General features: G+C 40.0%; 5 protein-coding genes across 12 annotated transcripts; 3 read left to right on the top strand and 2 right to left on the bottom strand.

Moving 5' to 3' along the window:
• Positions 1–123: 123 nt before the first annotated feature.
• On the top strand, positions 124–4,264 carry Mob4 (MOB kinase activator 4). The gene is made up of 4 exons (XM_046628192.2): positions 124–254; positions 820–1,193; positions 1,412–1,546; positions 1,839–4,264. Exons 1-4 carry the CDS (start codon positions 198–200, stop codon positions 1,933–1,935), a joined length of 663 nt encoding a protein of 220 aa, XP_046484148.1. The 5' UTR covers positions 124–197; the 3' UTR covers positions 1,936–4,264.
• On the bottom strand, positions 3,591–26,299 carry Rpp25 (ribonuclease P protein subunit Rpp25). 5 transcript variants are annotated; one of them, XM_046628188.2, is made up of 5 exons: positions 26,130–26,299; positions 5,531–5,641; positions 5,277–5,455; positions 4,992–5,102; positions 3,591–4,902 (listed from the first exon to the last, which is right to left on the bottom strand). In XM_046628188.2, the coding sequence occupies exons 2-5, from the start codon at positions 5,639–5,641 to the stop codon at positions 4,635–4,637; spliced, it is 669 nt and encodes a 222-aa protein (XP_046484144.1). In that variant the 5' UTR covers positions 26,130–26,299; the 3' UTR covers positions 3,591–4,634. The 5 variants fall into 5 exon arrangements, with proteins under 5 accessions (XP_046484144.1, XP_068992737.1, XP_046484143.1 ...); XM_069136636.1 differs by lacking the exon at positions 26,130–26,299 and adding an exon at positions 6,822–6,869; XM_046628187.2 differs by lacking the exon at positions 26,130–26,299 and adding an exon at positions 6,768–6,868.
• Positions 8,215–17,310, top strand: LOC124219920 (aromatic-L-amino-acid decarboxylase). Of its 3 annotated transcripts, none has more exons than XM_046628172.2 (13): positions 8,215–8,958; positions 10,545–10,753; positions 10,842–10,955; positions 11,132–11,183; positions 11,271–11,341; positions 11,560–11,802; positions 12,517–12,642; positions 13,090–13,328; positions 13,654–13,828; positions 14,644–14,809; positions 15,088–15,140; positions 15,747–16,099; positions 16,265–17,310. In XM_046628172.2, exons 2-13 carry the CDS (start codon positions 10,553–10,555, stop codon positions 16,404–16,406), a joined length of 1,935 nt encoding a protein of 644 aa, XP_046484128.1. In that variant the 5' UTR covers positions 8,215–8,958; positions 10,545–10,552; the 3' UTR covers positions 16,407–17,310. The 3 variants fall into 3 exon arrangements, with proteins under 3 accessions (XP_046484128.1, XP_068992494.1, XP_068992495.1); XM_069136394.1 differs by lacking the exon at positions 8,215–8,958 and having other exon boundaries at positions 10,524–10,753; positions 15,747–15,946; positions 16,019–16,099; XM_069136393.1 differs by lacking the exon at positions 8,215–8,958 and having other exon boundaries at positions 10,523–10,753.
• On the top strand, positions 21,733–24,745 carry LOC124219922 (aromatic-L-amino-acid decarboxylase). 2 transcript variants are annotated; one of them, XM_046628176.2, is made up of 3 exons: positions 21,733–21,932; positions 22,499–22,718; positions 22,829–24,745. In XM_046628176.2, exons 2-3 carry the CDS (start codon positions 22,518–22,520, stop codon positions 24,290–24,292), a joined length of 1,665 nt encoding a protein of 554 aa, XP_046484132.1. In that variant the 5' UTR covers positions 21,733–21,932; positions 22,499–22,517; the 3' UTR covers positions 24,293–24,745. The 2 variants fall into 2 exon arrangements, with proteins under 2 accessions (XP_046484132.1, XP_046484131.1); XM_046628175.2 differs by having other exon boundaries at positions 22,496–22,718.
• LOC124219933 (peptidyl-prolyl cis-trans isomerase H) lies at positions 23,355–26,034 on the bottom strand. Its single transcript, XM_069136637.1, has one exon. It carries the CDS (start codon positions 25,815–25,817, stop codon positions 25,263–25,265), a length of 555 nt encoding a protein of 184 aa, XP_068992738.1. The 5' UTR covers positions 25,818–26,034; the 3' UTR covers positions 23,355–25,262.
• Positions 26,300–26,525: the final 226 nt, after the last annotated feature.

Below are 26,525 nucleotides of genomic sequence, written 5' to 3'. Positions count from 1 at the left end.
GATTAATTGAAAAATACCCATTCGTAAAATTTATATTATATATTTATAATCCATCGGTAATGTCATATCGATAAGTTCGGCTTTTGGTTCGATTCCCGATCTTCATGCCATCTAGCGACCAAGATATTTTTAAGGCTTGAGCGCACTACCGCATCACGCATGCATGTGTTTGTCGGTCGAGTGCAACAACTGGCAAAATGAAGATGGCGGACGGATCTTTGTTAAGAAGAAATAGGCCCGGAACAAAGGCAAAGGTTAATAAAAAATAATCAATTTACAATATTATGATACTGCTAATGTATAAAAATCAATTGCTCTTAGAATTGCCTGATATTTGGTCCTCTATGAGCTCGATTTTCACCGCCATTCACCACCGACACGTCGCTCCGAAAATCAATGATACACTCTTGACATGAAATAATAACTCACAATTCGCACGTATTCTCATCAAGTTATCTATAATATTCAACCTTTACTCGCATCCGACTCGCTGTCGCATTCCTGGAAAATCCTTTCTCCCGTCCTTGACAGACGTTGAAATTTTGAATTTGACAGATCACTCTACTTCTATTTCCAACAGGTTCGAAGAACGTCCTTATGTCAAGCGCACTGTTTGTTTAATTATCGTAACCGCGATACCGGAAGCATCTCTGCTAATTGACCGAATGTATAAATTATACCCCAAAATATCCTCCGATGTATCTGCAACTGCATTTTAACCTGTTCCCACTAAATTCCTTTCAAGGTTGTTTGACCCTGTTATCGTACACTGTGCATAATTTCTTTCAAAATAAATAGAGGAAAATAAATTTCCAATAGGATTTTTGCCGCTGGCCAGATGAGCCGTTTGAGGAAATGGACAGCACACTTGCAGTGCAACAGTACATACAACAGATAATAAGACGAGAGCCTTCGAACATTGAGCTCATTCTTGGTATGCCTGATGGTCAGGACGAGGGAGTTTGGAAATACGAACACCTGAGGCAGTTCTGCATGGAATTGAATGGATTAGCAGTGAGACTCCAAGGGGAGTGTAACCCCGAGACTTGCACTCAGATGACTGCCACTGAACAGTGGATATTTTTATGCGCCGCTCACAAAACGCCAAAGGAATGTCCAGCGATCGATTACACTCGGCATACTTTGGATGGTGCCGCTTGCCTACTCAACAGCAATAAATACTTCCCAAGCAGGTGATCAGAGTTTCCGAGTTGTTGTTCAACCATAACTCACACTTTTCTCACTGACGCATGTTGGATACTCTGTTTAAACCTCCATGCTTTCTAGTCACTATTTCTTTACCGTGTACTCAACTTTTTATATAATTTTATCCTGTGCATAAGCTTTCTGGTTCATGCTTACCTCAGATGTTTTCTGTCTGTCTTATGTTACTGTCACATTTACTTTGCAGAGTCAGCATCAAAGAGTCATCTGTCGCAAAACTTGGCTCTGTATGTCGTCGAGTTTACAGGATCTTCTCACACGCCTATTTTCACCATCAGTCAATATTTGACGAGTTTGAAAATGAGACATTCCTTTGTCGCAGGTGGGTTATAAAATGTTTTAATAAAGCGTCTTGGCTTACCTCTCAACACTAACTCCAATTTTCCACTTTTGTTCATTCAACAATGAAAAGGCCTTGTAGTTATGCTTCATTTATATTCATAACTATATTTTTTGACCAACAAACTGTGCCCAAATTGCTCGAGAGGTATCCAAGCAGTCACTTCCGAGCATGTCCTGGATATACATGAGAAAATAAGTCCAATTACACCAAGAAAAAGAAGACTATTTCACCTATATCCTTTACGAGTGTATGATCGATTTAAACTTTACAGGTTTACAGCGTTTGTTATAAAATATAATCTGATGTCTAAGGACAATCTCATAGTACCAATATTGGAGGACGGCGCACCAACGGAAAGCGAGGCATAAGGATTGTCGTTCTTATCATCTTGGCTGGGGCCCGAATGGCAGATTAAATGAAATCTGTTACTGAGCGATCCACATATACAGATATATTTAATATCACACGGCATTACCTCAGGTGGCATGCGATTGACACTGAGACCAAACTAATGGACGCATGTTCAGATCCTGGTCAAATTATTGTTAAAAATCCTTGACTGAACATCAGAAAAGTAAGTGCCGTCGGTAAAGTTCTCTGTCAATCACTGAATCAATTCTGTTTATATGTATCCAAATTTATTTATACGTGATTTTCCAATATCATGCCGAATCAACTTTTCCGTCGCACTTCGAGATATTTGTCCTCCTTTTTCTCATTGATACACAACCTGAAGACTGTTTGTCTGAATAGCTACAATTAATTTACTATCCATATAATGTGAATCAGAGCCTGAATTATTATGATTTTCTATTTAATTGAACTTAAATCGATCTTTTGTTACTGTTGGTAATAATTTATCAGGTTCAACTAACGATAATTACAAGATGGATCATGAATCACGTACTTTACTTACGTATCATCTTGTTTTACCGACGTACCACTTCTCACTCCATATAGCGTCGCAGCTAACGTGTGTGCGTCTCGAAAGTCTAATCCATCCATTCTAAAATCTGTAAATGCTCGGAAATACACTTTGAAATGAACAAAATAACTTAATGAAGGAAAACTCGTTAATAGTTATTGATGAAATACAAAGTTTCTTGTAAAATCTCATACAATTTACTTTGCGAATTCATTGTGTTAGCTGATCTACCTACTTTGACTTTTACCTCACAGTCACTTCTGAGTTTTTGAGTAAAAAAAACTCCAGTTGTCACACTTCAAAATAAAATTTGTGACTGCAAGTTGAAATATATAATTTAAATTTGAACCGGTTAATTTTTTCTTTCTTCAGTTTTATTATTAGTCGCGATTGAAGTAATGATATTTTTTCTCAAGACCCTGTTTCTATCGATTGATAACAAAGTTATATTGGATAATAAAAAAAAAAAAAAAAAAAAGAAAAAACCTTATGTCTAATTATTGTAATTACCGTAGCTTAGAAAAAGAAAAACAATAATAATAATAACAACAACAATAGAGGAATAGTGTGCGAGTCCTTGTAATAAGACGTAATAGTGGTTATATAAAAAAATAAATGTTGTATAATCGTTATATATATACACATACGTATATATAACACGCTAATTATCTCACTATAGGTCTAAAATTCGGGTCGATAGATTTTCCGCTAACCTTCTAACGATCATACACATATACATAGCGTATCATGGATTTAAACGTCAACTCCTCGTCATTATTATCATTATCACTAATTATTACTATTATTATACACGTGTATCACCATACTATACATAGGTATGTAGAAGTAACAAATTTGAAGAAAAAGAAAATAACTACCGCAAACGATTAAAAACTTGATTTAAATATATAAATACAAAACTAAAAATAACACGAACACGAATAATAAATAATAGTCGAACACAAATAAAGCCTGCAGTGTCGATAAATAAGTTCTAATTTTTCAAAGTTGCCATGTAAGATCAACGTTTCTATACATGTATAATTCAATCAATTGCCTAGTGTAAACAATGTTTCCTATCGATTTTTTTACAGCCTAAATCGAGGCAAAAATGTTGACTGGTAAGAAAAAACCGAAACTATATACTTACGACCAAAAGCAATATAGCAGATGAATTATATGCACACACATATATACATATTTCATATATATCATATATGTATATGAAAAGCACACACAGAGTCTTTTTTCTAATATCGAATTGAAATGATACTTTATATGCATGTGTAAACTGTGTATGTAACAATAGCTGATGTAGTGAATTTACTAATAATCCGCAGCCTGATCCCATAGATTACTATTAGGTATACCTTTACATCATAGAAACATAAATGACGACGATGTATGGATGTATGTATATACACATGTGTGCGCGTGTGTGTGCGTGTTGTGTTGTGTTGTGTATACATAATATAATAATATACATACATCGTCAGGATGAAGATATACAGAATTTATTTATGAATTTGTTTTTTATAAATCATCAGTGTTTCATTATTAATATACATATATGAATTATAATGGGCGCGGATTTACGATCCTGTAAGAATTCTGTTCTCCATTGAATCTTATTCTCTTTGGTGCGTGCACACATACATATATGCATACATATATACATACATACATGCATACACACAGAGTTACACACGCATAATAACTAATGTACCGTAATGAAGCGAAGTGAGAGAAAAAAAAATTCAAAAATACAAAAACACAAAGGAAAGAAAAAAGAAATACTGTAACAATTAAATACACTGTACATAACAATCTGTAAATATGAACTAATGATGACAATGGTGTATGAAATTAATTATTAGAATTATACCTACTACTATTATAATGATAATAAGAGAAAAAAGAAAAGAAGAACAACAATAATGTAATATTGAATAGCAAAACTGTAATGACAGAATATTACATCCTCGTATGTAATTACTTCCAGGAATAATGATAATAATAATAAAAATAACAGCAATTCTTATCGTTATTGTTATTGTTATTGTTATTATTACCAATGGTAGGCAAAAAAAATAAAAATTTCTACCAGAAAAAAAGAGAAGAAAATGACAATTTTCTCGGCATTCATGCTTTTCCCTTCTTTCTACTCTTGCTACCCGACGACGTTTCACTCGCCCGTTGTCCTTTACGGGTTCTCTTCTGCGCGGTTCGCAAACCCATAGCTGCAAATTCCTCTGTAGCTACGCTCGATAACTTGCTCGTCGACGGTTGTAGCTCCCTTATACCGTCAATAACGACGGTATCAGAATCTTGCTGATCATTTTCACCGGAAGTTTTTGGGTCCGAACGACGCGACGAAAACATTCCTGGTTCGTCGATCGACGACTGATGACTGCGGTTAAAAAAATATGTGAATTAGTTCAATTTAAATCAATAAATGAAAAGAAACTATTGCCTCTTTTAGAAGTGTAAATTTTTTACCCAAGCTCCCGGGAATCGAGAGGATCCTTCGACAGCAAAATATGTAGCTCTGGAACACCGAGATCAGCCATGTTACCTTTGCTTTTTTCTACCACTGCAGCCTTTTTCGATCTGGATTTAACAATATTCACGTATCATTACGCATTGGGACAATGTTGTTGAATATAGGTATAATAATCTTTTGATGAGTCAGTTATTGAATATAATGCGTATTTTGTAAAAGACATACGTGCAGTTTTATAATTTAAGTAATGCTATTCGAGGTAGAAGAAAGTTTATACCGACTTGACATAACGAAGCTTCGTGATTTGATGAAGACTTGGATGATTTCTCTTGCAAATTTCGGCGCAGGTAATCACCTTACCTATCCCTTGACCCGCACCTGACCAGACGATACAATTGTAACCGGGTATTTCCTTCAGAGCGTAGCTTAGTACGTTTTTTATTTTGGTACCGCTGTTCACCTGAGTGTATGAAATAAAGTTCCGTCAGGCTTCACTCTCATGAAAAAATTGTCCTTCGTGTTATGTTATACTCACGTGCATCCACAAAAATTTCTCCGGTAAATTTGGTATCGGTATCGGAGTTTTAACGACGTCCCCTGATTTTTGGAGGAGGAGCTTCTTTTTTGACCTCGATTTTCTCGCCATCTGAAAAAACGAAAATAAACCGTATGTAAGGATGGAGAAACAAGCGGCTTTATACTGGCCATGAGCCAGTTCTCGAAATTTCCGTTCTCACACTGCAGGTTGCAAATTTATGGAGAAAAAAAAGAAATATATCCAATTCGAATTTCGAACTACAAATTCAGATTCGTGATTAACCATTTTAAAACCGTCGGATACCGTGTTACACGAAAATAGAACTATTTTTTTTCATTTCGAACCACTACAATGGATCCACCAATACAAATTTTGGTAGTCTGATCTTAGGTTCGTTATCAGTGACCCAAAAAACCCTTGGCTACCAATTTCTACCAAAATCGGAATAGTTAAAAAAAAATTTCCACCACATCGGATCGCCATTTTGGATTTTCCAATCCGACTTCAGATTGGTGATCAGGCACGCAACAAACCTAGTTTTTTTCAGCTTATCAAATTCGCTAAATTTCGCAAATCTGACTTTAGACTCGTGATAAGCGGCCCAAAAAACCTCGCGGTACCAATTTTCATTCAAATCCATTCATCCATTCTCAAGATAACGTATTTTTTATTTGAATTTTTGGAATTTTGTTACTTAAATAATTGAAAAAGTACAGAACCGATCAAAACCAAAGATAATCGGTTCTAAGTTTGGAAAAGCCGCGTCGAATGAGATAAAAATCATTGAAATCCGGTAACTTGTTCTCAAGATATCGTCGGACAAAAAAATCGATCACATACGTTGTATACAGTATAGATAATCAAGTTTCAACGGGCTGAATGCTGAATAAAATTTACGTACGAGTATCGGCCGTTAAACAAAATTTATGCAAAGAATTTCGTTGCGGTAAAGGTCACCGGGCTGTTATAACGGCGACGTCACGTCGCATCGCGGCAAACTCGGAGATTAATTAAATTGAAAATTATTGGCAAATCCACACCAGTGGGATCCGAGGAACGTGAGAAATAGTGAATGGAACTCCTTGCGATTCCGTGAGAGTGAAGATGCGGCACTTTCGATGAATAGGGGTAAGAAACAGGGAATGGAATTTCTAAAAGGAGCAGAGCACTGGGTCAAGACTTCAAATTCGGTCTCGTATAATTATCACGCATCACCAATACGCAGTTCTATTACTTCGTTCGTCATTTTCCTTCGATCAAATTGTGTACATTCAAAATGTAGTATTACTTTTTTCTTTCTTCTTTTCGTAAACGATATACGAGTGGGAAAGGCATTATCGATCTAGAAATTCTTCATTTCTTGCGTCATAAATTTATAGAGTGATAACTGTAATATTTTTCAAATTGCGGGTACATTGGTATTCGATTTTACCGGCAGAGGGGGAGGAGGGCTGTCGTTATACCGCTTGTACGTACATTATACGAAATAAATGTATGTATGTACGTGTTTATTACTAGATCGAATAGGGGATGGATGACGAGGGGAGCGAAGCTGGTGGTCGTCGGTTGGCGGTGGGTAGTTGGTATGCGGCATAGCGAGCATAGCGCCGCGACGCCTCGACGCCATATTGCATTATTAAGCACCCCCGGCCCATCCTTGCATTCCGGCATTATGAACTTTTCCTTCTTTTTTTTTTTCTTCTCCTTCTTTGTTCAAATATAAATTCACTCCTTTCGCCGTTGCGGTGACCGTTGTAGGTAGGTGAGAAAAAGAAAGGATTCTAATTTTTTCAATATTTTTCTTCATCTCTTTTCATTTCTCTTTCTCGTTCACATAGGCGAGAGAGAGATAGGATTCGGTAGAAAAATAAAGAGAGAAAGATAGAGATCGGATCGATTATTTTCGGAGGGTACATAACACTTCTTCCTACGATTCTCAATTGCACACCCACACGTCGTGGCATTGATATAATAATGATAATAATGATAATTAGGCAGGGCATCTCGAGGACCGGCGGCACCTGCTTCTGACAACTTCTTACAATGCGCATCGCCGTTTCTACGCAAGCATCCAATTTCCTCAAGTATCCTCCTCCGCCCCCCCACCTTTAGAAAGAGAAGAATCGCGTATATATATACGTGTATGAATTTACGAATAATGAGTGAGAAATTTCTCTCCTGTATATAATACGATGTGGTATATACTATGAACATAACCTTTAAAAATTGAATCGAAATATGGAAAGAAAAGTGTTTTTGTTTTAAACGATAAAAAATTTCGGACATTTCGTCGGTGTGAAGAAAATTCCGAATAGATGGACGCTAAGATGATAAAGTTCTGAGACCATCCTTTGTTCATGATCAGCGAAAATAACTACGTAGCAAAGAAAAGACGAGTTTCTTTTTTTTTTTATCATGTTGCGAATATTAACGTCATCGTAACGATTCATCCTGAGGAAAAACCGTTACTTCGTGATTTTGGAATTGTTTGAAATTCGATGACAGGGTGGCCACTAAATCTCCATCACAAAATTCCCTGACTTTTGTTCAGATGAAAATTTTATAATTTTCCCTGATCAATTCGAATGAATTAGTTATAGCAAATTCATAAAAATATACGTATTTTCCAGACAAGTTTTTTTGATTTTTTTTTATAAAAGTACGAACCGTCACTTGGGTCAGACTGTCCCATCCAGCCGATACGCAAAATCGTTTGTAAGGTAATATTTAGGAATATTCAAATATTGAAGAAAACCTTTCGCCGATGGTAAAAAAATTAGTAGTCCATCTAATTTATCTAGAGCTTGAAAAAACATTGTGGGACGTATTTGTATGAACAAAAAATATATGAAACGAATCCCTGACTTTCGGCAAAAACCCCTGACATTACCCTAATAATTTCAGAATTTCAGAATTCCATAACATTCCCAGGTTTTCGAGAACTCCCTGACCAGTGGCCACCCGGAGCAAACCGTAATGAAACAAAATATACTCATACTTTTAAATCTTCGTTCCTTCAAAATCATTGTAAAAATAAGAAAATGGCGAGTTTTTTTTCGCAATATTTCGTTACGATAACGTTACCAATTTCGATCTCGCAGTTTTCACGTACGTTATGGGGGAAAAAAAAAAAGAAGAAGAAAAAGCACATTAATAAAGAAATAAAATGGAGGAAGAAGAACGGAGACGCGCAGGGCGCGCATTTGGTATGTTAGGGGGTGGTAAAAGAGGCTCCTCAAGATTCTGCGGACGCGCATGACGGTGAAAATCGGGGTTTCGCGGTTTCGCGGTCTTGATCAAAGCGCACCGCCGGAATACCGACTAGCTTCAAGTCTGGACCGAGGCGAAGCAGCCTCCCGGAGTCCTGCCGAGATCCTCGCCGTCAATCCTTGACATCTGGAAGAAGGATCTTTGCGCAGCAACAGGTATTCTTCCATCACTTTACAAATTGTTGCATGATATTTGCCTGTTCTTTCCTCCGCTCGCCGATTTATCATAGAAATAGAAATTCACGTCCTCTGTACGCTTCAACATTAATATATCTATAACGCGCAATGATTTTATCCTTCTATTTGTTACAAGTGTAATGTATTGTACGCGTTACGTGTACGCAATTCATTGAATTCGTTCAAGTTATTTGCGAGAATTATGCCGCACAATATAGCTGACAGAAAAATACCAAATTCTTAGTTTACGACGTCCAATTACAGAGGATTACGGAATTTCCTGGTAACGATGAAACTTTGGGATTTCATCAGGCGCCGCGGTAGTTAAACTGTAAATTCGGCTTAACATCGTGGCGGGTCAAAATCTATACACATTGTAACTCGATTAAGAACTGGAAGTCCCGATGAAGTGTTGACGAATGTTGCCACGCTAATATCACGTGTGATTATGAACAGCATAAACGCTGATCAACTACTACAGGAGCGTCGGGTAATGGGAGCCTACTATGGAAAATTATTAATAAAACTCACAATTTACGTAATTTATTTTTTTAATAATTACGAACATAAGCTTTACTTATCTAGCTACCAGAAAATGACTGAAAGATCATCAAGTTGAATAATCTTTGGTTGAAAAAACGAAGAAAAATAAGAAATATCATTCGCATTAACCCACAATTCGGAAAATGGGAGCCATTAATTTCAGTCAAAAGGCTGTAATGTTCTTTGCCCAAGTGATCATTAATCTAATAATAGGTAAAAATAAATATTTGCTTAAAATCATATATCGCCCATTACCTGGACAACATCAAATTGAAAAATGAAAAAATAATAATTTCATCTCGCTTTTTTATTGCGATTCCAAGAGTGGCACCTTAAATCAGATAGATATGGAGATTGAGCTGGTGTAAATACAATATAGTAGCTATGCATATTACAGTGATTTGTTAGCCAAACTACCAAGTTAGTAGAAATTAGGCACACGTGATTATTTTAACACGAATCAACTCGATAATTATACGACATGGAAAATTTCCGGACTAATAGTATAACGAAATATAATGAAAGAAGCATAATCTATTTGAGAAACGTATATTATTATTCGGATAGCGTTTCTTCGAAAAAGACTTTTCCGCGGGTGTAATTTCGCAAACGTGAGCTTTCCCTTCTTCGGCAATACAGAACAGTATATTATATTGTGTAACAAGGAGTCAAACCCGGTTTTTTCAGGCCAAGTGTAAGTCTGCAAGATGAATATTACAAATACGCGAGGCGAACAGACCGTTGCATCCTTGTTGCATACAATTATTTACGTAATAACAGTATGTTACGCGTTTTTTCACAAAGCACGAAATTGAGGTTAGGGTCGCGTAACGTCAGATTTGTTCGCGATGGCGCATGCGCGGAGTACAGAAAAGACCACTTTCAACTCCTAGGACTTAAAAGTTGTATTTTCAGTACTCTGCGCATGCACATTCGCAGACTCACTCTACCGTCATAGAAACGGGTACTTTGTGTATGGAAAAGCGCGTAAAATATGCTAGCGTTGTATAAAAATCTTTCAGACATCAAAATGGACGTCGAAGAGTTTCGCATACGGGGCAAGGAGATGGTCGATTACATCGCTGAATTCGTCAGCACCATCCACGGGAGGCGTGTCACTCCAGATGTAGGTCCCGGATACTTGCGGCCGATGCTTCCGGCCGAAGCTCCCCGCGAGCCCGAGTCCTGGGAGGACATAATGCGGGACGTAGAGTCGAAGATAATGCCGGGTGTAAGGATCGATTATCTCCCCGTGATCAGGATCCATTCTCTAGCCGAAGCTGTTTGCGCGTCATCCCTCTGTTTTTTTTATCCCGCAGATCACTCACTGGCAGCATCCGAGATTTCACGCCTATTTTCCGGCCGGGAATTCCTTCCCTTCGATCCTCGGAGATATGCTTTCGGACGCTATTGGCTGCATTGGATTTTCGTGGGTGAGTATCCTTCCAATTTCGAGCCCTACGCAGTTTTGTAATTGACAAATTGACTTGGAACGTCGGAAATTATACGGTCAATCAAATCGGGTCTTCGATCAATCAAAAAAGGACTCGTGACAGTCTGTTTGAACGAATTGGACAAACGCTACTATGATTTTCTTCTCGTATTTCAGGCCGCCAGTCCCGCCTGCACCGAGCTGGAGACGATAGTCTGCGACTGGTTTGGTAAGTGACCTTTAAAAAAGTTCTTTTCTACAAAATAATGTATTGCAATATCGCCAAACAGCAAAAAAACCGTTCTATGGCTTTCAGGCAAGGCCATCGGACTTCCAAACGACTTCCTGTACTTCAGCGAAGGCAGCAGAGGGGGTGGCGTGATTCAGGTATAATCATTCATGGTGTCCAGTGGTCCTCGAAAGGTCCTTGAATTTTGCTTGTCCTTCAAAAGTCCTGGAAATTATCCTTGAATTTTTCTCGTGTCCTGGAAATGTCCTTAAATATGTTACGGATTATTTACCGGTCACCATGTCATTGGGACACCAGGACAATGATCGGCCGAACAGAATGGTAAACGATAATCCATGACCCTTGTTGCTTTCAGGGATCAGCCTCCGAGTGTGTTTTGGTTTGTATGCTGGCTGCGAGAGCCCAGGCGATAACCAGGCTCAAGGAATCACAGGCCCATGCCCACCTCGACGAAGCGAGCCTCTTGGGGAAGCTGATGGCCTACTGCAGTCGGGAGAGTCACAGCTGCGTCGAGAAGGACGCGATGATCTGCTTCGTCAAGCTCCGGATCCTCGAGCCAGACGAGCAGAGCATTTTGAGGGGAGACACCGTGCGTCAGGTCCGTCACAGTGGGTTTCCACCCACTTGCTTCAGTATCATGTCTCCGTTTTGATGGGTTAAGTGTCGACGCGAATTTACTTGAATGAATAGTACCCGTATTTTTTATCACGAGAGCCAAGAAATAACAATGAAGTCACGCTTTTGAGGTTAGAGTGCTCAAAAAACCTTTTCATATAACGCGAGCATGTTTCACGCGTTTTTTTATACCCGATTTCCGTATACAAAGTATGTACCTGTTTTTATGACAGTAAAGTGAGTCTGCGAATGCGCATGCGCGGAGTACTGAAAATACAACTTTCAAGTCCTAGGAGTTGAAAGTGGTCCTTTCTGTTCTCCGCGCATGCGCTGTCGCGAACAAATCTGACGTTACGCGACCCTAACCTCAATTTCGTGCGTTATGAAAAAACGCGTAACATACTCTTGCTATATAAAGAATCGTGTGCAACAAGGAGGCAACGGTATTTGCGCCTCGCGCATTTGCAATATTCGTCTTCTGCTCGCCTACGACTCTAATATACTATTTTTTCTCAGTAAAACTGGCGCGGCTATAATAAAGTTGGGAGATTCCTACGAATGGTTCACATTCAGCCTGTTTTTACTTGACCGATGAAACATCATCGCAGCTTGGTTTATGATGTTCCTGCTCCTCTCCCACTTCGTCTGCAGGGTGAAAGGTCACGAATGACTGACGAAGATTGAATTTGTCCCGCAGGCAATCGAGGCCGACGTGGCTGAGGGTTACGTTCCATTTTTTGTGTCCACCACTCTCGGAACGACAGCTTGTTGCTCATTCGACAACCTCAAAGAGATCGGCCCAGTGTGCAAAAAATGGCCCGGTGTAAGTATATGCTATACGAGTTTCTTAACTTAACATACTTTATTACGGAACTATACATAAGGAATGTTCCATAAATTCCGATCTTCGCAGATAAGCCTGTACCTATGTATATTACATAAAATACCGGTTCCCCTCTATAATGTACGAAAAGTTGCCAATCTGCGCGTAATTTTTAAAATCGTGGTTTTAATGGTTCTTTGCGGCAAAAAAAAAAATTGTTGGTAAAATATTGATCATACGAACAACAATACTCAGCCATTTCTACGAAAGAGAAGAACTTAGCCGTAGGCAACCGCATGCGTTACGTATACCACAACCGTCAGTCAATTACTCATAACGAATATCGCGAGCCATTCCGTTTAGGCAAAAAGAAATAATCGCGCTTGTACAAAGTAAAGTAAAAAACGAAGGCGTAGGTAAACCGAAATGTTGTATCGTTGGCGTCAGATTTGGCTACACGTGGACGCCGCTTATGCCGGGAACTCGTTCATCTGCCCGGAGCTGAAGCAGTACATGGCTGGGATAGAGCACGCCGATTCGTTCAACACAAATCCGAACAAGTTCCTCCTGACAAACTTCGACTGCTCTTGTCTCTGGGTGCGGAATCGGTTCAAGTTGACCGGCGCCTTGGTTGTCGACCCTCTTTACCTCCAGCATACTCACGCCGATACCGCGATCGACTACAGGTGATTTTTGATCGACTTTGGTAGCACGAAATTGGCGAAAGGATATCGTTTGGTTTATCCAAGGTCCATGGATAAACGAGCGGACGAGGGAAAGTCTTTGCATGGTCGCCATTTTTGTTCCAATTTGTGTATAGGTTGTATGTTTTATACTACAGTCTGATAATGCAATCGCTATTTTTGTTCCTACGGAAAATTCCTCATGCTCTTACGTTGTCCGCTCGTCTATCTACGGACTTTGGGTTTATCCAGACATCGGCATGGTTCCCCTTTAAAGCCGACGAGGGACTGCGACCATACCTTCTCAATGCTTGATTTCAACTTTCAGGCACTGGAGTATCCCTCTGAGCAGGCGATTTCGCTCCCTAAAATTGTGGTGCGTGTTCAGAAGCTACGGAATATCCGGACTCCAGGCGTACATTCGGGGTCACATTAGTCTGGCGAAGAGGTTCGAGTCGCTTGTGAAGAAGGACTCGAGGTTCGAAGTCTGTAACGACGTCGTGGTCGGTATAATATCACGTACATACATACCTACGTTGTGTAATACCGTTCATCGAATGAATGTGACGCGCAGGCGAGAGAAAACCGCGATTTTCACTCACGTGGCGGCTGTCAAGACTATGCAGTTTGCGCTGTCGTGTCTTTGACATTGGAGGAACGACCAAGAAGCGCCGATTGCTCGTATCCTCGATTTTCGAAGTATGGGGGTGAAGGGTTTATCGGTAATGACCGATAGCCACGACGGTCAATAAATTAGCTGCTAGAAGCAAGCAAGGAATTCCCATTTTTAGTATACAAAGCGTATTTGGATAGGTGAATCACTCGGAATCACACCGAGCATTTTTCTTCTCTACCGAGAAAATGACTTAAGCGTTTCAGGTACTGTCAACGACCCACTGCAAGGGTGAACCACTTCCGCATATCATTATAAAACGGGACTTTCCGTACATTCAACTACGCAGACGCACTCACTTTGCAATCACTCACACCGTTGCATGTAACTTTTATGCGATTAGGCACAGCGAAGGGCGACTTGATGCACCTGAAATAAGCTTACTGTGGATTCCAAAATACTTGATGCAATCAGCTGAACAGTGTTATGAATTTATGCATGGACAATCGCGTTGAAAGATTATTTTCAAGTAAATGTGGTTAGACATATAAGTATAATGTAGAGGATTCCTTGGAGTGATCGAACCACGGCGTAACCGCATATATGATTCGACTGTAAATTACCAGAATGATCGAGGACACTGGCATATTCTTCATTACCAATAATGTCGGTTACCGTTCTGTATTTATCTTCCTTAATTTTCAGCTCGGACTGGTTTGCTTCCGGGCGAAAGGCACGGACAAACTGAATCAGAAGCTTCTGAGCGTGATCAACGATTCGGGAAAAATTCACATGATTCCAGCCCGAGTCAATCAGCGATACACGATACGATTCGCCCTGGCAGCACCAAACGCTACTGAATCGGACGTCGGTGAGATGACTCATCGATCGATTTGTTACTTATATAACGTGGATCTTTTCATTTGTTAGGATTTTCTCTTTTCTTACGCCACATACACCTCGATTCTTTCGTTCAGGAACTTGGGATCGACTATTTTTCACTTTGCGGTGATGCCAAGAATTTCATCGCACATCGTTTATCCATGAAATGGTCAAACCTTTGCACACTTTACCTTAATTTTTTTCTGCCTGCTTTAATTCTATTTCCATCCATTCGCGTGATCAGTCATTCACACCTTCTGTTTACAGATTACGCCTGGAGCATTATCACGGACTTTGCATCGGAACTCCTCGAGTCCAAGGTGACGATGATTACACACTCCGTTAAAACCCTGTAATATTCGTGATTGGTACTAATTGTGGCATTACAAAATAATTAACCATCTTGCGGTACAGAGTATGTATACATAGGTATATATACATAAGTGAAGCTCAAATTGGGGAAGTACAAATGCTCAGTTACGTTGTTATTATTATCTGAAAAACTACGTTTCGCGCCTCTTGAAGCATGAGGAAGCATTCTAATAAGGATGAATTCTAATTCTTCGTAATCCTTCATGAGGAAGCAAACATCTGATCGCATATTATAGACGGCTCGTTTTGGCTCACCAACGTCATCCATCATCGAATCAGTGCAACCATTCGTTCTATCAGAATTCAAAAACCGAAACCCTCCGATCTTTTATTAGAAGCAAAGTTCATTCGCAAAATCGTCGTTGTCCAACGTACATGAAGTGAACGGTTATTTCACGGAAGTGGTTTATAGTCAAAGGTTATGTCATATTCCTGTTTCTCCGTAGAGAAGGGCGTTGATTTTTCTCTTTATAAAATCCGGAAAAACCAGCCTGCAGTTATTCATTCAATCGCCATGTTCCGGGGCGACCATGACGATGAATTTTCTCCCGCAGGACGTGATGGACGAGCTCGCCGACATTCGGGAGAAGAAGAGGAAGGCCACTCTGGAGCAGCGGAGGTCATTCTTCGTCCGAATGGTCTCTGATCCGGCGATCCAGCCGGGCTTCACGAAGACCCCGAATCAGTCGAACGCGAAGCTCGGAACCCAGGCGACGATCTGCGGAACGGAGGCCAACAGCGCGCCCCCGACAGTGTGGGTATTTTCGTTGAATAATTTTATTTTCGACTCAATAATAGTAGCTCAAGTCATGTTCCTCATCCACAGGCACTCCTGGATATCTTGGCCGTTGGCCTACCTCCTCCAGTCACGTGACTCGAATTCGGACACCGGGGAACTCTCGCTGAGGTTTGTATGGGACGGCCACTAAATCTCCATCACGAAATTCCCTGACTTTGATAGGTTTACCAAACAAAAATTTCATAAATTTTCCTGACCTATTTGGATAAGTTGGTTATAGCAAATTCATAAAGATATAATGACTATCAGTGATTTAATCGGACCTTTCGGCAGGTTTCGACACTTGGACACGATGGTTCGACTCAAGGCGAACAGCGGCAACAGCAGCCGTCGGGGAAGCAGCACCGGGTGCAGCCCCGAACCCTCGCCTTCGGCTTCTCCGTCCAGAGGCCGAAGTCCGAACGGATGTTCGTAATATGTTCGGGAGGATCGATTGATTATTCGCGAGCGCTGTACGATAGAAGAACAAGCTCCTTGGCTCAACAATCGCTAGATTTTATCCAATCGACAATAAAATTTCTGTTCGAGATTTCTTAATTATACATAACATACTTTCAAATAGATAAATAGATAGACGGGAAGTGAATTAACCCTTACCCTGTCACATGGTTCTGAGTATACGTTTGGGTCTTTCGCTTCTTACCCTTACTTTGGCTATTTTAAGTGCTTCAAAAATTCTGAAAAAATTCATCCACGGTCTTTGAGGCGTCTAGTTTAAAATCCAATAGTCTGTTCATTCAATAATTCATTTGGGAGAAAGCCGCGGGCGTTATAGTTTACAAAATATACACATGTCAAGAAATCACGAGAGTAAAAAAGACCCCATCTGACGGAGTAAAGGTTGAAATTAAATATATTTCAAGTATGCGTCATTAAGCTCGCTGTATATGCATGAAAATTATGTATTAACGTGATTAATTGTAAGCCTGCTTTTTTCGAAATCTCTCATAGAATGCAAAAGATACTTTGTATTTTGTTGGTTCTTTTTCCAGTTTTTTTTCTTGGTATATCTATATAATATGTATGTATATACCCACATACTGCTACGCATTTTATTTCAACGAAAAATTATTGTCTCGTATCATGGTAGACTTTGTATGCGTGAATACATACATGCTATAATGCCTTCTACTAATGGTTGATTAATTTGTCTATTTTTTCATGTACCTAAACATGTTATAGTGTACGTATATCCGATTTATTTTCAACCCCGGGTTTATGACCGAGAGCAATGGAAGCCGTTGCGAATAAATTGTATCATCGGTAAGAAGTAAAAGTATCTTGCGTTATATTAAATCGAACGGTTAAATATCGTCAAATTTTCCCATGACTATTTTGAACATCTGGAATTTTAATACATCGTTATTTTATATCCGACAATTTGTAAATAGCACGTTTGCCATCAATTATAATTGTTTAAAAATTTTGCGAACGAATCGCGGTACATAAAAGTTTTGCGTTTAAATAACAACCGTAGACTATTAAATTTTTCACGCAAACTGTTAATCCCGCATCGTATCGAAAAATTATATACTTGAGTAAAAAAAACCAGTTTGTTGTATAAATTTCGCTAGATGAAACTGGAAATCGGAATTGTTTATTGGAATTTTTTTTTCTTACTCCAATACGTCGAAAAGGTTTTTTTCTCATTTAGAATTAAAAAACCAAGGCGGAAAATAATATTACAAAGTGTTTCAAAATCAGATTCAGCTTAATTTGCAAACTCGGTAATCCCGTATAATTTTATTGGCTACAGTTGCGAGAAATTTGCGCGAGAATTAGAAACGCGATTGAGAAAATCCTCGGTCGATGCATCGCCAGTTTCTTGATGCCAAGCCGACCTGTGTCTGGATATCGCATCTAGGGTGAATTCACGCGGATCAAATTTACCGCCGCTCCATCGAGGTGTTCTAAACGTAGGTGAAGAGTAAACACCCGGCAGCTATTTATAAAGCCCCGCTTGATCAGGGGCTGATTTTACCCCAGCATGTTCGCCTCAACATGGATTGAACTAACAGGGTCGTCTAAACTTGAGTGTCTAAACAACAACGATGTTCTAAGTTGTACCTTGTAGAAAGTAGAGGGTAAGATAATTTGTCCTATTTTTTTTTAATTAAAATTAAACATTTTTTTCTCTTCGTCACGAAAATCAAGGAAAACTTCATTGCGATAGCGAAAATTTCATCGTAATTATGTAAAATCTGCCAAAAGTATACGTACTTTTCTTTCATCTATTTTACACAATTTGTTTTTTACTTACTACCGATTTTATGTTTAAATTTAATAACGTTGCAGTACGATAAAAACATACGCTTGTTATCAAAGCAAATTAGTTATGGAAAATTTTCAGCAATTATCGGAAAAATAATTTAAAAACAAAAAACGCATTGCCACGTAAAAGTTGACTTTAAAAATAGATAAAAGTATGAGTTAATTGAAATTCTGATTCTCACATCTCGTTCTGTAAATACATGTTTCTGTAGTTTTTCAGTTTAAATTCGTCCAATTCAGGGACGAAATTTTCACGGAATTTCGGTCAGATTACATGCATAAGAAAAAATAAGACTTGTGTTGAAATGCGCCGGAGGGAAATAACACGAAATGATTAATAAATGCCTCCGTAATGTACGCGGTAAACGAGTTCTGCTGGATTTGAAGACACTCCTTGATGCGCGATGCTGGAATTATAGGTGGCGTATAGATTGTGAAGGGGAAAAAAAAGGTAATCGAAATATTCAAATTCTCTATGTATAATTTTTCACTGTCATTGCTATCTTCAACTAATGGCAGTTTTTAAAATCTCAAAAGGTCAAACATTTGTTTCGGCGTAGTTAATTATTACAAAAAACGTAAGCATGGCAATAAACGCGTGATAGTGCAAAAGCGAACGTGATATAAAAATTTTGAAAACCCTATTTTTTTTTACACATTCCAACAGCTCTCAAATTTTGTATCGCTAAAGAATATTTTATGTATATGCATAAAATCATCGTTAATTACAAAAGAGATTACCCCAACTTTGAAAACTAGCGACAGTTTTATTTCGTCTCTAATATTTGTATTTCTTTTCTCTAACTAATTTATAATACGTTACCGAAAATATATCGCGTTTCGCTCGAAGCAAATTTTCATTTTCCCTTTAATATAGTCATTAATTTCAATTACATTTCAGTAGGAAATGACCATTGTAACGTATGATGTAAGAGAATGTAAAAAGTAGCGAATACCTCGTTATTTTTTTTTTAGTAATCACAGCGTGACCGCGAACTTGTAATATTTTTCGAATATTTCAGCAATTCAATTAACAATAAGTCACGATCTATTTATAATGTAATATATTGACCGTATATGAAACCAGACCCGTTTATGGTACTTTAACACTTGTGTTTCTCTGCCAACTTGACAGGCCAAGTAACGTCATTAGCGTAAATATTTACCGGTGTAAAATCCGAACGAAATTATCACTATCGTTAATTCTGAAAGGGGTACATTTCGCTAATTACATCCGGAGATAAAGGATAAGAAAATAATGGTATTTCCTGTAAGACGAGGAAAGTCATTAGTCTTTCTAAACTATTACGAACAGTACTTTGTGTAAGGTAAATATTACGGGATTCCAATGTAGAAGTTAAATCCGCGATAGTTATTTCAAAGCATTGCTGTAACTTTAGCGAAAAAAACACGTTTAATGTGTAATTAACATCGCGTATGTGAATGTTGTTTTATTCTTACTGTTCTCGCGTATCACAGAAACCAGTTGTGAGATAGAAATAGCCTGAGCTAGGATTTCGAGCCACTATTTCGTGACGTCATTGGTACAACAACGCGCCAATCTTACTGAGCAGTTTATTACGCCGGTAAATAATTATAAGCGTACGCATTTGGGATTGCTCTCGATGACAAGAGTAGGGGGGAGAAACGAGAATATCTCTCGCCATAACCGAGATACTTCCCACTTTTCCCTCTCTCTCTCGCTCTCTTCCATAATCATACCCATTACCATTCGGAAAAATCGTCCCTCTCCACTTGCACCATCATCATCGTGACGTACTCGGGTATACCATGCACCCAATACCGCTATCAAGACCCGAACAGATGTTTCAATATTCATGAGGATGCAGGAAATGCTTTTACCTGCGTCATTTCTTTAATGATTGTTTTTTATCTCCCGTTGCTCTCGATTATTGAGACATAATTATACGCAAGGTATATTTAAAACATTTGCTAAATTTATCACGAATATTGGAAATCGGTTTACGAGGTTTCTCCGTATGAGATATTGATCAAGTTGTTCAAAGTGCAGCAAAACATTTTCAAGGATAAGTGTGTATACGGAATAAAACGTAAGCTGGTCTTAAGAAACTGTAAACTGCATCGGGTAAATTATGTTGATTTATATTTTTGTTTCGATATTTAGGGTAGAAAATTGCGTCCAGCAGTTTTTGGACAATGTATTGGGAACCCAGAAACCAAGTGCCAAGGGAAATCCGATTCAAAAATTAACAACAAAAAATATGCACACGTAAACAATATGGGCAAAAATTTAATGTAGTGTGGGTATGAAAACTTAAGCAACATTCTATTCCTACGAGCTATCCTAGAATGTATTTTATTAGTATGTAATAATTAAAATTCACCCAATCTGACGCATATTACAAGTTTCTCTTTCTTGACCCGCCATCAAACACGTTTCGGAAATTCCCGTAAACGACTTGCTAATACGTAGGTTTGTCATCGAACGACTACCCGGCTGGTTAGATCAGTGGGAAAGAAGAGAAAAAACGAATTGATACGTGTGAAAAACCGAACTTGAACAAAGAGTAAATCTTGCAAAGTCCACCACATGCCATTGGCGCAGAAGATCACTGACTCGTTTGGTAATTTCCTACGAGTTGTAAATTTTGGGGAAACGGAATTCCGTTATTGATGACAAATCGGAGGCTCGACTAGCGTCTCGGGAGCTCGAAAAGCCAGGAAACCGAACGAGCCTCCTTTATCGCGTTCACCCAAAAGGCAGAAATGAATTTTGAGATAAATAAATTTTGATTCTATACATTGGATAATTACCAAAACTATGATTTATTACTCATAAAGTTTGTTTTCATCATTTTTAGTTAAGAAATAAGTCTTGAAGTTTTTGGTTGATAGCTAATATAGGCACCGGTTCGGAAGAATAAGAAAAACGTTTTAACCAAGATGTGATGGACTTTATCGTTTTTAACGTTATCGGGGGTAGAATAATCAGAGCGCGATTGGAAATTACGTTTGGGGTTTGATACGAGAAAGTCCGTGCGAAAATAGAACAAATACGAAAAATATTCATTTTTAAACTTTGTTTATCAATTCTTTTACATTTGTAGTTTATTACTAATTATTAATTATTATCTTTGAATAAAAGTAATTTAAATGGAAAACTAAAGTTTCTTTAAACGTTATTTAACATACATGTTTGAGAAAACAGGTAATTTTTCTTAAATTCCAAAATATCGTTCCGGTTTCTACAAAAACAAACTTTACATAATAAAAATATTTTTTCGTTTATCCGTTACGTAGAAGCAATCAAAATTTCATATCCAGAACTCAGGCTCAAAATTCGTGTTAATCGGTCTTATCAACGACTGTGGGGGACGCCCCTTGCGCACCTGGTTGAGCGGTCGTCCGAAGAGTTGGGGAAGCCCTGATTTCCCAGCTAAGTCTGACGCTCGAGTCTCCGCATATAAAACTGGTTCGCTCACCTCGCAGAGCCGCAGTCACTCGCTACCTTCCATCCAGCACCATCGAACGGTGTTAAGACATCCGAGGAAAAGTGGATCCGACAATTACCAATTAATTCGCTTTGAAGTATCGACGTTGTACAAGTCGAAGAGCCCTAAATCTATATATTGCGCGTTGTTGAAATCAGAGAAATAAACTCACTCCGAATCACAGCTGAAAGAGCAATGTAAGTTCAGCGTGAAAAAGATTTAAACTAAAATCAGAACGTGCATTTTGCATTTCTTCTTTTCCTTTCAGATTCCAATAGAAAGAATAGAGTAGTTAGAATAGAGTAATCAGATTTGCAATACGATTCCATTTTTCGCATCTACATTCAGTTGTTTTGTTCATTTATTTTTGTTTGCCAAATATCATTGAAGTATATTTCTGCTACCAGAAATCAAATAAACTGAAACTTGAACGGTTTTGCGCGGTTTGAACTGGAACCACTATGCAATGGTTACATAAGACTACCGCTGTGGTGCCTGATGATGTAGACTAAATTACCGTTAATGGCTAATTACCGAGATGCCTGCCTTCGAGCTATTGAAACTCATCTGCCTGCCTAATCTTGTTACCAAGCACAGGGAATTCCATGCCCTCGTTCATTACCAATAACCATTATCACCGGGTAGTCTTGTTTAACTTACATCGCCCCCGAGGCAAAAGATCATCGATCGCCTTCATTGTTAGCAATTCCCCCCTTCTTAGCGAGCATCCTGTATTCATGTAATTTTCTCTTCTCCACAGAAGCAGACGCAGCTAAGAAGCCATGGACGTCGAAGAGTTTCGTGTTCGCGGCAAGGAGATGGTCGAGTACATATGCGAGTACCTCGGAAACATCGAATCGAATCGAGTCACTTCGAACGTCGAACCCGGGTATCTGCGGCCCCTGCTTCCGGCGGAAGCTCCGATGAAACCCGAATCATGGGACGACATAATGAAGGACGTTGACAGCAAAATAATGCCAGGGGTAAGTCGAAACTCTCCATTACCGTGTCGAGGATACTAATTCCTGACCATCACCAAATTCCCAGCATTTTCTTATCGTGAAAAAATTTGACACTCGTTTTCCGATTGCAGATAACCCACTGGCAGCATCCACGTTTCCACGCTTACTTTCCATCTGGAAATTCGTACCCATCGATCCTGGGAGACATGCTTTCGGACGCAATTGGATGCATCGGTTTCTCCTGGGCCGCGAGTCCGGCTTGTACAGAGTTGGAAACGGTGGTCCTCGACTGGTTCGCCAAGGCGATGGATCTGCCCGAGGAATTCCTTTCCGAAACGGAAGAGTCAAAGGGTGGTGGAGTAATCCAGAGCTCGGCTTCCGAGTGCATCCTCGTGACGATGCTCGCTGCGAGGAACCAAGCAATAAGGATACTCAAGGAGCAGGACCCCGGAACCGAGGATTCGGCCTTCCTGCCCAGACTGGTGGCCTACTGTTCCACAGAGTCCCACTCCTGCGTCGAGAAGGCGGCGATGATAAGTCTGGTGAAACTCCGGGTCCTCGAACCTGACGACAAGTGCTCCTTGCGGGGCGAGACGCTGGAGGCCGCGCTGAAGAAGGACGTGGCTGAGGGTTTGGTGCCTTTTTTCGTCTCGACGACCCTCGGCTCGACCGGCTGCTGCTCCTTCGACAACCTCGAAGAGATCGGCCCGGTCTGCAAGCAGTATCCAAACCTCTGGCTGCACGTCGACGGCGCATACGCGGGAAGCTCTTTCATCTGTCCGGAGCTCCGTCATCTGATGGCGGGCATCGATTACGCCGACTCGTTCAACACGAACACGAACAAGTGGCTTCTGGTTAACTTTGACTGCTCGTGCCTGTGGGTGAAGGACCGAGTTAAGCTTACCTCTGCGCTGGTCGTCGACCCGCTTTACCTGCAGCATGCCAATTCCGGGGAGTCGATAGACTATCGACACTGGGGTGTCCCGCTGAGCAGGAGGTTCCGCGCGTTGAAGTTGTGGTTCGTCATAAGGAGCTACGGGATCAGCGGCCTCCAGAACTACATCAGGAACCACATCAAGCTGGCCAAGCGGTTCGAGGCTTTGATGCGGAAGGATACGAGGTTCGACGTGGTCAACGACGTCCGCTTAGGGCTCGTCTGCTTCAGGTTGAAGGGGAGTGACACCTTGAACCAGGAACTGCTGGCCAACATAAACGCCTCCGGGAAACTCCACATGATACCGTCCAGGGTGAAGGAGCAGTACATCATCCGATTCTGCGTTGTTCGGGAGCACGCCACGGAGGAGGACATCGACTACGCGTTTGACGTAATTGAGGAACACTCGACCGAGGTTCTTCTTGCCCACTTCGAAAAACCCCAGACACCGGAAATTATCGTCAAGAGCCCAAAGACCCCGCCGCCACTGTCGAAGCGGCTCAGTAGGCGTTTAAGCTTCACCAGAAGCGTTTCGAGGGATACATACAGGCGGTCCTTGTCCAGGTCGAGCCTCCACGACGGGGTCACGCCCATCATGGTCGTTGACGATGATCCTGAGGGAGATATTATTGAGGAAGACGTGTTCTGCAACAGCCGGTAGAATACGCTCCGGCTCTCGGTGCCAAGGAAGAGGGAACCTCTTCTTTCGTTGCCCTGAGCTGTAGGCCCTTACACACAGAGAGGAGTATTGCGCATCACGCTTTCATTTCCGTTGCTCCACAAATACACAAGTTTTATTGTGTTTTATAGGCTCGTTTTACGATTTAATAACTGCTAGAGATAATGCCTGCCGGTGGATAAGAGCGGATGTTTTTCATCTTATTAGTTATTTAATTGATTTTTTACGATTTGTCAGAGAACACAAGTCAAGTGTCTGACGAGACACTGTGGATCATAAGTGGCAACTCGGGTATTTCCTCATTTTAAGATGTACAAGGACAATTAGTTTTCGCTGGAACAGTTACAATTAGAGTTATTTTTAAATTAATTGTAAAAACTTTTAACACTTGAGAATCGTAATCGAGTAGAAAAATAAATCAACGATACCTCCAAACCTTCGTCGCATCAACCTTGCCCAACCGATGCAATCATAGTTAAATAATGACAATGCGGTTGCGATGGTTTGGGATGAGATTACTAGTTGTTTAAGTAATAGAATTAACTATATTTAACGAGTGTTCGTTTAATTCATCATGTATATTATTGCATAAAATAGATATCCGATTGATTGTAAATAGAAAAAGAACCTTACTTTTCATTCATCGCTCCCAAAATATATTCAGACTGTTATTATCTAGCCAAAGAGAAACAATGGAAAGAATTTGTGCTCTGGCTGGATCTGAAGGTTAATTAAAGTAAAAGATAGATACCTTTAATTATTAGGTTTAATCGAGGTTCTAGACCACACCATGTGCCTTTTTGCGTGGTGATCTTGATCGCCAAGAAACGAAATGCAAAATTAGGTAAAGCGTCGGCGTCGTAACATTGAACAAGGAAGAGCTCAGCTTTGTAGAAAAATGATTTATTAAAGGAATCGATTAATTGTAATAAATTAACGAAACAAATAAAATTTACATTTGACCACACTGCGATATGGTGACTGGTATCTTAGGCTTATTGTTCGGTCCCGTAGGCACATTCTCAACTTTTCTCATGACCAAAAGTCCGTCGATAACTCTGCCAAACACGACGTGTTTACCATCCAAAAAATTGCACTTGGCACAGGTGATGAAGAACTGACAACCGTTGGTGTCCTTGCCGCTGTTGGCCATCGACAACAAGCCCGACGAGTCGTGTTTGAGGATGAAATTCTCGTCGGGAAATGTGCTTCCCCCGTATATGCTGAGCACCCCGGTACCGTCGCCATTGACAAAGTCTCCGCCCTGGATCATGAAGTCTTTAATTACCCGGTGAAAAATCGCCCCCTTGAATCCGAGCGGCACCCCGTCTCTCCTGTACTCCCCGGTGCAGAACTGTCGGAAATTCTCCGACGTCTTCGGACAAACATCCTCGAAGAGCTCAAATATCATTCGTCCGATTTCCGTCGTGCCGACGGAGACGTCGAAGAAGACGACCGGGTTGTTCGGGTTGCGAAGCTGGGACTGAATCTGGTTCCAGGTTGGCATCTTTCCGTTTTTTCTTACGTTTCACTTTTGCAAAGAGATACAGGTATGCACGTCGCACTGCCTTTTCTTTTACTCGCCAATTATTACTAGCTTATCATTAATTTCGGACACTTCGCATCGTCGAGCGACCAAAAACGAGCACATAACCTCGCTAACTTCAAGCCGGTTATCAACACGCGCCACACACACAGGCTGTGCGTATCGTGTGAACGTAGATACGCTGTTTGTTTTGAAAATGGAACGCGCGGCGTGAGTCTGGTGACCTAACCTAACCTTAAAATCAAATTCGAAATGGGAGATAATCGTACTCACCTTTAGACGTTGAAAAGGTTTTCGTGGGAATCGCAAAGCGCCTCGCGTAATATCAACCTTGAATTTCTCCGTTCTTCCTATTTTGTCAAATTACTGCAAACCAAATTCGACCATTCAACAGTAGCGCAACGTTCACACAACTTCAGTCTCTAACCGACGATGCAGTGGGAGGTATGTATATAACATAAAGGCGCGCGAGATTCGGCCATATCTATTATGATGAAAACTTTTGTTTATAAAATGAAAAACAGATAATGTTACTAATCGATAAGCCAGAAGTTTTGCGGCAAAATGTACGCGGATGATAAAAAATTGTATAACGATAGCCAAACACGCAAAATATGGTAGCAGGACACTTAATACACAAACGCGAGGAGCCTAACAAAGGTTCGACAG

The sequence above is a fragment of the Neodiprion pinetum genome, chromosome 5 (genome assembly GCF_021155775.2).
Source record: "Neodiprion pinetum isolate iyNeoPine1 chromosome 5, iyNeoPine1.2, whole genome shotgun sequence".
Lineage (NCBI taxonomy): Eukaryota > Metazoa > Arthropoda > Insecta > Hymenoptera > Diprionidae > Neodiprion > Neodiprion pinetum.
This window is presented reverse-complemented; position numbering and strand designations above follow the sequence as displayed.

What these genes read in the sequence shown, in the direction of transcription:
- LOC124219933 (XM_069136637.1), bottom strand. Translation starts at nt 25,817, where the DNA reads ATGCCAACCTGGAACCAGATTCAGTCCCAGCTTCGCAACCCGAACAAC.
- LOC124219920 (XM_046628172.2), top strand. Translation starts at nt 10,553, where the DNA reads ATGGACGTCGAAGAGTTTCGCATACGGGGCAAGGAGATGGTCGATTAC. An exon ending in CGCTACTGAATCGGACGTCG is followed by an intron (nt 14,810 to 15,087) that starts GTGAGATGACTC and finishes TTCTGTTTACAG; the next exon opens with ATTACGCCTGGAGCATTATC. An exon ending in CGGAACTCCTCGAGTCCAAG is followed by an intron (nt 15,141 to 15,746) that starts GTGACGATGATT and finishes TTTCTCCCGCAG; the next exon opens with GACGTGATGGACGAGCTCGC.
- Rpp25 (XM_046628187.2), bottom strand. An exon ending in ACGAAGCTTCGTTATGTCAA is followed by an intron (nt 5,103 to 5,276) that starts GTCGGTATAAAC and finishes TGTTAAATCCAG; the next exon opens with ATCGAAAAAGGCTGCAGTGG. An exon ending in CTCGATTCCCGGGAGCTTGG is followed by an intron (nt 4,903 to 4,991) that starts GTAAAAAATTTA and finishes TTTTAACCGCAG; the next exon opens with TCATCAGTCGTCGATCGACG.
- Mob4 (XM_046628192.2), top strand. Translation starts at nt 198, where the DNA reads ATGAAGATGGCGGACGGATCTTTGTTAAGAAGAAATAGGCCCGGAACA. An exon ending in AATAAATACTTCCCAAGCAG is followed by an intron (nt 1,194 to 1,411) that starts GTGATCAGAGTT and finishes TTTACTTTGCAG; the next exon opens with AGTCAGCATCAAAGAGTCAT. An exon ending in GAGACATTCCTTTGTCGCAG is followed by an intron (nt 1,547 to 1,838) that starts GTGGGTTATAAA and finishes TAAACTTTACAG; the next exon opens with GTTTACAGCGTTTGTTATAA.
- LOC124219922 (XM_046628176.2), top strand. Translation starts at nt 22,518, where the DNA reads ATGGACGTCGAAGAGTTTCGTGTTCGCGGCAAGGAGATGGTCGAGTAC. An exon ending in ACAGCAAAATAATGCCAGGG is followed by an intron (nt 22,719 to 22,828) that starts GTAAGTCGAAAC and finishes TTCCGATTGCAG; the next exon opens with ATAACCCACTGGCAGCATCC.